This window comes from Phoxinus phoxinus (assembly GCF_949152265.1).
Source record: "Phoxinus phoxinus genome assembly, chromosome: 17".
Classification (NCBI taxonomy): Eukaryota; Metazoa; Chordata; class Actinopteri; order Cypriniformes; family Leuciscidae; genus Phoxinus; species Phoxinus phoxinus.
In genome coordinates this window covers 29,668,070-29,680,665 of record NC_136892.1, presented here as the reverse complement: position 1 = coordinate 29,680,665, position 12,596 = coordinate 29,668,070, and the positions used below count along the sequence as shown (strand labels likewise).

The 12,596-nt window shown below is 39.1% G+C and overlaps 1 protein-coding gene across 1 annotated transcript in view; it reads right to left on the bottom strand.

The window, feature by feature from the left end:
* Positions 1-205: 205 nt before the first annotated feature.
* The window catches only part of notch1a (notch receptor 1a), a 35,700-nt gene continuing 23,309 nt past the window's right edge, over positions 206-12,596 (bottom strand). Inside the window, exons 21-33 of the mRNA XM_079587297.1 lie at positions 11,955-12,087; positions 11,614-11,871; positions 10,538-10,650; positions 9,106-9,677; positions 8,020-8,433; positions 7,729-7,877; positions 6,995-7,205; positions 6,069-6,150; positions 5,797-5,959; positions 3,989-4,287; positions 2,969-3,116; positions 2,753-2,850; positions 206-2,322 (exon numbers count right to left, since the gene is read on the bottom strand). Coding sequence (XP_079443423.1) covers positions 1,138-2,322; positions 2,753-2,850; positions 2,969-3,116; positions 3,989-4,287; positions 5,797-5,959; positions 6,069-6,150; positions 6,995-7,205; positions 7,729-7,877; positions 8,020-8,433; positions 9,106-9,677; positions 10,538-10,650; positions 11,614-11,871; positions 11,955-12,087 — 3,825 coding nt within the window. The 3' untranslated portion in view covers positions 206-1,137. The remainder of the gene's footprint in view (positions 2,323-2,752; positions 2,851-2,968; positions 3,117-3,988; positions 4,288-5,796; positions 5,960-6,068; positions 6,151-6,994; positions 7,206-7,728; positions 7,878-8,019; positions 8,434-9,105; positions 9,678-10,537; positions 10,651-11,613; positions 11,872-11,954; positions 12,088-12,596) is intronic.

The window sequence follows — 12,596 nt, the reverse complement described above, 5'->3', positions numbered from 1 at the left end:
GCCAGTGAGTGAGAACTTGAAACCAAATTCAGTTTTTTTTATCAAATTCAGCCTTGGTGAGCAGAAGAGACTTCTTTCAAAAACATAAAAAATTATCTTTATTCTAAACTTTTGAACAGTAGTGTATAAGAAATAGTAATAGTGAGGTTTTTCTGCTTTTCGCATGAATATTTTGAAGGAAAGTCATGTCTGACGAGACGAGAGACATGGTAAAATGTCACCAAACGGTGTCCTTTATTGTGTCAAGAAAAGGTACTTTACAAAAAAACATTGAACAAAATACTTTTTTTCTCCACAAACTACAAATCTGTCTTTTTCATGTTATCATTAGAACATTTGATCTGCATTTATAAAACATAAAAAGTCTGGAAAGCAACAATCACACCTCATGAGCATCAAAGATGTCATCACACTGCGACACACGCATACACACACACCTGTCTCTCTCTGTCTCTCTCTCTCTCACACACACACACACACACACACACACAAACTCATCTACATGTGTTAGAATATGTCCTACATCTCTACAGCAGGCAATAAATAACAGTGATTGCTACACTACATATGAAAAAGCTCCCCAAAACACCTGAAGCGAGGTACCATGGGAAAAATATTTGGGTTCTCAATGAACTCAGAACAGTGTCTACAGACAATACTCGGTAAAATAGAATAAATCAGTCATAAACCAGTCTCTTTTATGTAAAAACACAAACAAACGCGTGCATGTGTCCATTTGAATACATCCAAGATACAATAAAGTCACAATTTTAAGACTCTTTTTCTACTTTTTTTGTTCACAGAAAACTAATTGTTTGGTAAAAGGACCATATAAAATGTAATTAATACTGACATTTTAAACAAAATAACCAAAGCAACAACAACAAAAATTATTTTCTGGCAGCATCACAATATTTTCAGAACACTAAATGTTCAAAATAAAAAATAAAATACAGTATAAATTAAAAAAAGGATCTTTTATATCTGTAGTCCAAAACGCATATAAATAAATACAAAAAATAATAAAAATGGTTCTTAGCTTACAAAATCAGTAAAAACAATTCTTATCATTAATATAAAATCATTTAAAGAGTCTATTCGGTAACTCAGTCTAGCTTCTTGATGCTAAAGCCCCGCCTACTTGAAGGCATCTGGTATATGGTTCATTTGCATACTGGTGGGTGGGCTTGAGATGCCCTCTGACCAATCAGACAAGTTGGAATGTGGAGACGAGCTTGACCATTGGTCAGGAGAGCCAGGAGAGGGCGTGAGGAACGGGTGGTCAGGAACCTGCGGCTGGTGACTGGGCGTGTTGTCCATGGGGTTGGAATAACTATGTTGAGAAGGCGGAGTCAGAAACTGCGTGCTAGAAATGGGAGGAGCCATGCGCTGGCTCTCCTGTGGTAGGATGGTCTGGATGGGGGCGTGTCCTGTGCCAGACTGAAGATCCAGCCCACTCAGGTCACCTAGGAAGTGATGAGAGAGGATGTGGCCAGAGGAGGCGTTGTTTTGATGCTGCATGGGCGCCATATTCTGGTGGGCGTGGTTAGGAATCATGTGCGATGCTGCGCCGAGGTGGCTAGTTTGCATTGTTGGATAGCCCATATGTGACATAGTGGTGGCAGGGAGCATTGTGGGTATGAGCTGTGTGAAGCCTGCCTGCTGTTGTTGCTGTTGCACCCTTTGCAGCCAATCGCACGCCCCTGTTTGAGCTCCATTGTTAGCCACTGGCAGATGGGATAAGCGTGGAGGGGCGGAGTCAAACGGTTTCCCTAAACTCTGAAGAGCCCCGCCCCTGTGAGAATCAGCCAATCCTTGGAGTTGATTCAAAGTGATGGGTGGGGACTGTTGAAAGGGTGACGTCATCATAGGTGGGGAGGAGACGTCCGACAGGTAACCGTGGGGCGACTCCAGCGAATCGACAGGCGAGAGGACGCCCACTTCCATAATCCCTCCGTTTTTGCCCTCTCCGTTCTTTTTCTTTTTCATTCTCATGTCTTTTCCGCTGTCCTTCCCTCCTCCCACGCCTTTACCCGCCGGTTTCCTCGCCTTCTTGGCCGTGTTGTTGTTGCCCGGGCTGGGTTTGATGCCCAGGTAGGTGTTGGGTGAGCAGAGAGGGGGTGATAAGGGCAGCGGGGGACTCCGCACCAGGTTGTATTCTTCTAAAAGCCGGACGATGTCGTGGTGCATGCGCTCCTGCGCGATGTCTCGTGGAAGCTGGTCTAGGTGATCCGCAATGTCACGGTTGGCCAAGTGATCAAGCAGGACTTTAGCGGTCTCGTAACTGCCCTCACGAGCGGCCAGGAAAAGTGGCGTCTCCTCCTACAAAACAAGGTCATTTTGTTAAATTAAATAAAGCAAATATTTGAGGAAAAACTTAAAGTAACCCTTAAAGTTATATTAAATTTTCTAACTTTTTATTATATATATATATATATATATATATATATTTTTTTTTATATATAATTAATTATATATATATATATATATATAATAAATGACACCTAAATACTAATAAAAAAAACATAATAAAATGCACATAAAAAAAAAGAAAAGAAAAAGAAGAAGTTTATTTAAGTCTTTGTCATTTGAAAATTAAAACTTTACATGAAAATAAAAGCTAATTCCAAATATTAATAACTATAAATGGTATATATACAAATATATAAATGTAATTAAATTATAAATATAAATAACACTGCTACAAATTTTCATTTTGACTTCAACAAACTCGTCGACTTCAAAAACCCACCTTGTTATTCTGTAGGTCTTTATTCGCTCCATTCTTCAAAAGAACGACAGCAGCGTCCACATTATTAACCGCAGCCGCCCAGTGAAGAGCCGACTTTCCTACAGAACAAACATAAAAAAAGTTAGAGTTATTGGAGACTTCCATGCATCTTCAAAATAGTTATTTTTTGAGAGAGAGAGATTTGGTTGAGATTATAGTGTTTGTTTGTGATCATACCAGAATCATCAACAGCATTCGGATCAGCATGGCAGTTAATGAGCTCTTCCACCATTCCCTCGACAGCCAATCGGGTGGCCAGGATCAGCGGAGTCGTTCCGTCATGCATGCGGGCGTCCAGATCCGTCGCTCTGTTCCGGATGAGGATCTATTTCCAAACACAAAATACAAATATTATACATCGCATATTATATATATTGTTATTTTATACATTAAATATAAATTAAATAAATTGTATTATAAATGTTACCTACGCTACGAAAATACATTCGTTAGCGGAAAACTACTATATATAGTAGATATTCATATTTTGAATTGGCTTTTATTCATTTTAAATTTTAGTACTTTTGTTATTGCGCTTATATGTTTTTATTAGTTTTTCAATATTTTAGCTTTAACTTATATTTCAGTTTTAGTTTGAATAATTTTAGGACTTTGACAAACATATTTCAGTAAGTTGCAAAGGCAACATTTATTTATTTCAGTTTAAAGTTTTACATCTTATATTAATATTTAACTTTATTTCAGTTTAATTTCAATTACCAAAAATATTTATATTATTATAAGTAAATATGATATTATTATTAACATTTCAATTGAAAAAAACAAAAACATTTATTATTATTATATTGAATTACTATGTTAACATTCATGTCTTTAATCATATAGCTGTTTTTTGCTTTCACACAAATTAATTTAGTTTAAACCCTCCTGAATCATAATACAGGTTCAAGCTGTTCAAGCCTTTATTTGTTATAATTTTGATTATGGCTTATAGCTTATGAAAACCTTTTCACAATATTCTAATTTTGAATTTGGGGTTTTCATAAGCTGTAAGCCATAATCATCAACATTATAATAAATAAAGGCTTGAAATATCTCACTTTGCATGTAATAAGTATATATAATATAGTTTCACCTTTTAAGTTGAATTACTGAAATAAATGAACTTTTGCACAATATAAAAATTTTTCAAGTTTCACCTGTAAGCTGAATATAATGGGTATATTTGTGGTTTACCTGGAAGACACCCTGCGCGTCAGCAGCAACGGCAGCATGGAGAGGCGTGCGACCCATGTTATCCTGGACATTAGCATCCGCGCAGGACTCCAGCAGGCGTTTGGCCGCGTCCGAGCGGGCGTAGCGGGCCGCCAGGTGCAGCGCGGTCTCGCCGGTCCGGTCCGTCTGATTGTGCAGGTTGGCACCGTGGTAGATGAAGTCCGTGATGACGTCAGTGGACGGATCGTCTTCTCCCTCGCCGTTTTCATTCTCAACACCGCCGCCACTGCACGACGCAATCATCAGTGGAGTGAAACCGTCTACGAGAGAGACCAAAGACAGCTTTAAAGAAAACTCCAGAGTTTACATCAGTAACATCATCAGTGTGTTTCCCCTCCCATTTTATTTCATTGTGTGATGTGTAAATAAATGTTGATTATATTTATTTACCAAATTTATGTGCACTCATTTCAGCTCACTCTAGAAATGCACCGATACAAACAACCGCCTACTGCGCGCCGCGTCTATGACAACATCCCGTATCTGTAACATGCCCGCTCCGCGACACAAGTAGTTTTGTTAGTAGTCACATGTGTCTAACTTCCATATTTCAAGTAAGAATCTTTTAAATAAATTTGCTGCATTTATTGAGTTCATTCACATATAGACACCATGTCTGGAACAGAAGCAATGTTTCCAAAGTTATAGGCGTTTTTGCAAAAAAACTTATATCTTTGGAACACTAGGTGGCGCTCTGTTCAAACTTCTCATGTACTTTCAGGACATGCTGTTGATGATCCCTACCAATTTTTGTAAAGAAATGTCAAATAATTTAAAAGAAATTGTTCAAAAGTTATTGGCTAAAAAAGCACTTTTTCAGATCTCATGACCTGTAGGTGGCGCTGTTACCAACTTTGGCATGGACCCTCAGATCATGCTTCTGATGAAGCGTACCAATTTTCGTATTGACTGATCAAACTTTGGCCGAGATGCAGCCTCTAATCCAATTTTCGTAAGAATTGAAGTTTGAATGAGGAGTAGCAAAAAAAACTGAACACTGTAATTTTTCAAAATGGCCACTACTGTAATGGGCGGAGTCTTAATGTACGATATTGATTGTGATCACCATAATGAGTGGCATCAGGTGTACTAAGTTTCATTTTTCTAGATCAAAGGGTTCAAAAGTTATAACCATTTCAATGTTGGTTCAAAAGTTATTGGCCAAAAAAAAAATCACTTTTTCAGATATCATGACCTGTAGGTGGCGCTGTTCCCAACTTTGGCATGGACCCTCAGATCATGCTTCTGATGAAGCGTACTAATTTTCGTTTCGATTGATCAAACTTTGGCCGTGATACAGCTTCTAATCCAATTTTCGTAAGAATTAAACAAAGTTTGAATGAGGAGTAGCAAAAAAACCTAAACACTGTCATTTTTCAAATTGTCCACTACTGTAATGGGCGGAGTCTTAATGTACGATATTGATTGTGATCACCATAATGAGTGGCATCAGGTGTACTAAGTTTAATTTTTCTAGATCAAAGGGTCCAAAAGTTATAACCATTTCAATGTTGAATTTTTGAACTGGTGGTGGTGCTATAGAGTTGGTCCTAGAGACTCTAAAATTGGTCCAATTACTATTCATTACCATCACTACAAATGTCCCAAATTTCACCATTTTCCTACTTACGGTTCATAGGGCTGCCATTGACTCCCATTCGGGAAAAATAATAATAAGAAGAAAACTATTATATTATAAGTGATATTATAAGATTATAAGTGTCCATGTAAACGCAGCTAGTGATCATGGTAAAGGTCTGAGCGCTCACCAGGCCCGCGGACATTGACGTCCATGCAGTCGTTCTCGATCTCGCCCTGCGGTGGCGTCGGAGCCATCGAGTTCAGGCGCAGGTCAGCGGCGTCCAGGTGTTGCTGCGTCCACTGACGGTGATCCAGCTGACCAGTCATGTCCAGAATCGACTGCTCCTCAAACTACACACAAACACACACACAGTTACACATCCATGCGGGACTACACTGGACATAACTTTACACAGAGCAGTTAGTCTTTGAACTTTTTAGTTTTTTAGTGCACACTCACCCGGAATCGTTTAGCGGTGTCGTCTTCTGCCCAGTCGCTCAGTTGTTCATCCATCAGAGAGCTGTCAGAGTTTTTCAGAGGCCTGATGGGAAACAAATTGTATGTTATCAATAAAGGTGGAAAACTAATTTTTTGTGGAATTTGGGGGCAAAAATTTTTATTTTAGAAAAATATATGACACTGTCCCTTTAATTGTTATATATATTATATTAATATACATTAAACATACATTTTTATATATGATTAAATTGCATTATTGAAATGTTTTAATATTAAAACACTTTTTTAATGAAAAACATGGTAAAAAAATATTCGTCAACAACCTTTTTTTCATTGCTAAGACTAGACGATGAGATAATGTCATTAATAACTATATACTAGTCAATAACTGACTATATTAACAATATGCAATATCGGGGAAAAAAAAGATACGACTAAAATATAGTTAAAAAATTAATAAAACTAAACCAAAATCTTTACTAAAAATATAATTATGAGCAAATTAATCGTGATTAGCAATTTAATTATGCAGCATGACAAAAATGTGAAAAGTTTTCATTGACCAAAATTCGTTTTAGTACCGGTACTAAAACTTGGCTAAACAAAAACCGGAAAAGGTTGACTAAACATCACTAGTCCCACAGGACAAAATGTAAAAATAGCTGACGAAATTAACACTAATTTTCAGTTTACATAATTCTGTCATAATTTTAGTGATTTTGTTATGCGCTTCTGTTATTTTGCTTATTTTTTGTATTATTTCCAAATTAGCTTTATTTTTATTTTAGCAATGTATTTTATATAATATATTTTAGAAATGTTAGTACTTCAACTTAAACCTATTTCAGTTAGTGGCCAAGGCAACATTTAAGTTTTTCCATCTAATATTTAAATATGTCGCTTTAATCAAAGTGCCGCACACTCACTTGAGTCCGACAGAATCTTCTCCGACCGGTTCCCTGCGTTTCTTTTTGGGTTCAGAGACTTTAAAGCCCTCTGGGAACCAAAGCTGTCCGTGTTCCCTCTTCCTCTTCCTGGAGACCACGACGCCCACCGCCGCCAGGGCCAGAACCGCCAGAGCAAGAAGCACCAGGAACATGGGGTACATCTCCCCTGTCTTTGAAGGCCCGTCCTCACCTGCGCACAGACACAGCTGATGATGTATTGAGTGTTTGTGTTGCACACAGTATGTTTAAATGTTGTTACCTAAACATTTTAATAAAGCTGAAAAAATATTACATAACAATAAGTTGCCAAGCAACATCTCTAATTTTCGTTTAAGGTGAATTCCTATAATTAGGAAAACCATACCTGATATTAAATTATAAATAAATAGTAATATAAAAAACTAATAAAAATTACAAATTCACAAAGATTAAAATTAAAATGTAAAAAAAAAAAAAAAAAAGCTAAAATTAAATATTGGATGAAAAACTTGAAATTAAAATAAAAAAATGTTGCCTTGGCAAATAAATAAAAATAAATGAAACCTAAATAGAAATATATAAACAAAAAAAAGTAAATAAATAGAAATGACAAAAGCACATACAATTACTCAAACTAAAAATTAAACCTGAAGGTAATTAATTTTGATAAATACTATAATAGTATCGAAATAATAGTAAAATAGCAGTGTTTTGGGCCTAAATGTGGCACTCACTTGTGACGGCCTCGATGATGTAAGGAACATTGAGGTTCCCGCTAGAGGCCAGCGCTCCGAGGAACGCCGCCACATCCGTCGCGCTCTGGAAACACTCGTCAGACTGCTGATAACACTGACGGTTGTCAATTTCCAGATAGACAATAGACCTACAACACACAAACATGTAAACATTTTAAAACACAAAGTTTAAAAGCACACTAAAAATGATGCACAAATAATATAATATAACATATAAATTGTTAGTTGCATTTTATTAGAGTTAAAATTTTATAAACTCAATACACTCACCCTTTGATCTCCATTTGATCCAGTTCTCGGCGTAGGCGGGGCTTCATAAATGACGTCAGGCTCCTCCTGGCGCGCTGCAGCAGCTGGGCCGGGTCGGTCCAGTCCGAGCGCTTGTGTTTGCTCAGCTCGTGCTCGTTGCCGTAGTACGGGAAAATGAGCGGCTCTCCGTTAGCATCCCGGCGGAACACCACGTTCGTGTGCAGCAGTCCGCTCAGCTCTCGGAGGAAAGACGAGGAGCGGTTGCGGAGATCATCGGGTGGGATGTGGACCACTAGTACCAGACTTCCCACGGCGAGTTTCTGAGGGACGTCATCGGCACAGTCGAGACCGTCCCATTCGCACTCCGCGTTATTACAGCCCTGATCGCAGTGACCATCCGCGTAGTGATCCCTACAGTACTGGTCGTACAGCGGACTGGAGGGAGAGATTGAAGAGGAGGATGAGGGAGAAGTTACAAATTAATGTCAAAGTTTCCACTGATCTCCTCTGTATGCAGTTTTTACTTTGCATCCTAATGGAAAAATCCTAATAAATGAAATACAAAATGCTAGTTTTCCACAGTTAATATAAGATTGCACAATTTATACTAAAATTGGTCCTTAACGATAAAGCAATAGAAAATTAAATAAAATAGCCAAAATAAAAGAAAAATTCTAAATAAAATGAATAATTATAAAATAAATAAAAAATCTAATTAATTTCAGTTACTTTCTTGACTTTTGATTTTTAATATTATTATGTTCACTACATTTATTAGGATTTTTCCATTAGAATGCACAGTTTTCCACAGGTAATAAAAGATTGTACAAGTTATATTAAAATGGGTCCTTAACGATAAAAAATTAAAATTAAAAATAATTATATATAAATAAATAAATAAATATATATATATATATATATATATATATGAGAGAGAGAGAGAGAGAGAGAAAGAGAGAGAGAGAGAGAGAGAGAGAGAGAGAGAAAGAGAGAGAGAGAGAGAGAAAGAGAGAGAGAGAGAGAGAGAGAGAGAGAAAGAGAGAGAGAGAGAGATTAAAAAATGAAATCATAAAAACAAATAATAAAGTAAAAATTATTTTCACTCACTTGCATTGCCCCTCCAGGCTTTGGCAGTCGAATCCATCATATAGGCAGCCGGCATTGGCGCACTGCTTGTCGCATTTTCCGTCGTTGAAGTACCGCCAACACTGCAGGGCAGCGCTACAGTTCTGCCACGGGTCGTCGAAATTCAGAGAGCAGTCGCCGCCGTCCCATCCACACGCGTGGTTGTTACACTGCGTATCGCAGATGGCATTTCCACCCCTGCCTTCACACTGAGTGACTTCACATCTAATCTCCACCTCCGGGGGCGGGGGGATGTCCCGGCCCTGCCCTCCAGTGAAGGAGTAGTCCAGGATGTGGCAAAGGAGTCCGTTGAAGTTGGAAGGGCAGGAACAGCGGTAGAACGGAGCATCGTTGATCGGTTGGCAGGTGCCCCCGTTGTAGCAGGGGTTGGAGAGGCACGGCGAGTCCATCCGTGTTTGGCACTCGTGCCCACTGAAGCCCGGCGGACAGAGACAGCGGGGACTCAGGTGACCGGAGACGCAGGTGGCACCGTTACGACAGCGCAGGGAGCCGCAGGAATGAGCGTCATATTCGCAGGAGGAGCCAGAGTAACCCTGAGAGAGAAACACTGGTTAGAACGTGTGTTGTGCATGTTCTGTTCATCTCTCTAAACAGCTCTCAAGCACTAATGCGGTTTATGTGGCGTTCAAGGGATGGTTCGGAGTAATTTCAACCTAGGGTCCTTTGCACCATGACCTCGAGCCAAACAGAAGCTTTTTTCCCTTGATCGAACATTATTAAAGTTAGAGCTTATTCAGAGATATCAGCCGAATGGCTTAGTGCAGGCGCTAATGGATCCAAAGTTGTATCTGGTAAATTACCTCACTAAGGAACAGTACCAAACTTCTACAGTAGTACAAGTAGGTTCTGTACTCATAAAACGAGGCATTGGAAAGTTTATAAGTACATCAGGAGTTTATTTAAATAACACTTGCCTGATGGCTTATGCTAACTCTAACCTGGACGTCGAGGTCACTTCTGTGATTTGGGAAAAGTCCTGGCAGAAAGCAGAGCATAAGGAGTTTAACGACGCCCAGTTCCAGGCTTTTCCCAAATCACGGAAGTGACTTCCAGGTTAGCGGTAGCATAAGCCATCAGGCAAGTGTTATTTAAATAAACTCCGGATGTACTTACAAACTTTCCAATGTCTATGAGTACAGAACCTATTTCTACTACTGTAGAAGTTTGGTACCATTCCGGGCGTTACTAGTGGGGTAATTTACGAGATACAACCTTGGATCCATTAGCGCCTGCACTAAGCCATTCGGCTGATACCAAGGGGAAAAAAAGGCTTCTGGGGGGTGTTTGGCTCGAGGTCATGGTGCAAAGGACCCTAGGTTGAAATTACTCCGACCATCCCTTTAAGAAAGTTTGAATAACAGCATTAGCCTTCCAGATGCGAGTTTGTACTCACCGGCTGACACTTGCAGATGTATCCGTGTTTGGTGTTGCTGGCTACAGCACATGTTCCTCCATTTTTGCATGGCGTGTCCTTGCAACCGTTGAACACAGTTTCACAGCGCTTGCCTGTGAATTAAAAAAACAAAACAAAACATTAAAATAAAGTTCACAAAATTCTATGGGTCATACTTCACCTTAAAAATGTAATAAACAAATACATTTTACATTTTTAAATATTTTAAAATTGTAAATCATATTTGTGAAGGACAATTTATTATTAATACAATGTAATTGATGCTAAGAAACAAATAAAATGTTCACATTTTAAATTGTGTCTGTAGTATAAGTATACATAACTAAATAAATAAAGTGTCTGGACTGGGTTCTTCTTTCGATTACTGTTTAACAATGAGAAAATGATTGCATTATAGTAATATACATTTGAGAGAGAAATAAGCTTACTTGTCATTTAGACACAGTATAATAATAATAATTTATATCTTGTTTGAGATAGACCGACACTAAATTATCTAATGTGTACTGTATTCATATAGTACCTAGAGATTGGCATGGTTTTATTTCAGTTAGCCTAATAGCTGGTTTGATTTGCATTGAGAGATGATCTTATGAAAAGTACTCCATGCCAATCTCCAGGTATGGTGAAGGGTGTGTGATGATGTGGGGATATTTTAATTCCAAAGGCCAAGGGAACTTTATCAGGATGCATAGTATCCTGGATACATATAGTAACTGGCCTTTAAAAATAAAAATCTGCCTGCCTCTATGGGAATTTAACATAGGGGTGTCCAAACTTATGCACCCTGTATTTTAAGGAAGAACATTTATTTATTTACGATACATTATTCATTCACAAAGAAAATTGGTATCCTTAAAGGTTGGATTTTTCCTCTTTTTTTAAATTAAGGCATTAAGTTCAATTTCCAAAAGATGATTTTTTATTCCTCTTTTTAGTCAACTTTAGCATGGGTGTCTAAACTTATGCATAGCACTGTATATGTTTATTTTCACTGCAAATGTGATCATTTGTGGACATTCATGCCCTGGTGTGTGTCCGATGTCTGTTCGTACCGGTGTATCCTGTACGGCACTCGCAGCGGAAGTCATTGGTGAGTTGTACGCAGTTGTAGGATCCGTTGGGGTCACAGGGGTCAGACAGGCATTCATTGACGTCTCCTTCGCAGCGCTCGCCGACAAAACCGGCCGGACACACGCAGCCGTAACCGCCTATGCGATCCACACACCGGCCACCGTTAAAACACCGCGACTCGCCGGTTAACGGATCCACGGCTGGGGAACAGTCGTCGACGTCAATCTCACAGTGAACACCTGCAAACACGGGTAGAGTTCAAACAAATCCAAACAATTCACCAACTGAAATATTAAGTGATGGATCCAGCATCTTTGCGTACCTTGCGTTCCCCGTGGGCAGGAACACTTGTATGTGTTTATGAGGTCGATGCAGGTTCCTCCGTTCTGGCAGGGTTGAGACAGACACTCGTTTATCTCCTTGCTGCAGTTGACCCCGTGATATCCAGGAACGCACTGAAAGAGAAACAGACGTTAGACTTGTATAAATGATGAGCATGTCAGTGTACATGTGTGATCGAACCAGTATGTTTTTTTTTTTTTTTACCTCACATACACTCCAGAGAAAAAGACAGCTAGTTTAACATGCACATTATACAACATATTTGAATTTTTGTCAATAAATTATCCATCCATCCACGTGTCTGTCTATTAGAGTGCGGATCGGGACGCATTTTTCTGTCCGAGCCCGGCCCGCGTCCGACAGAGCAGTAAACGAACCCGACCCGAGCCAGACAGGCATTAAGATATTTATGTCCGAGCCCGACACAGTTAAAGTCTAAAATGTTTCTCATACTAATGACACATGTACGTTTGTTTGTGTGGAAAGCCAGCTTTTATTAAGCAACTGTTGGAAGGCATTCGGAAATGTCAACAGATGAGTGCACACGGGGCAACACGCGCACGTTAACACAGGCGCCCTGACGAAGACTTGTAAGCCGCAACGTGTAGGTGTGCACTTGTCA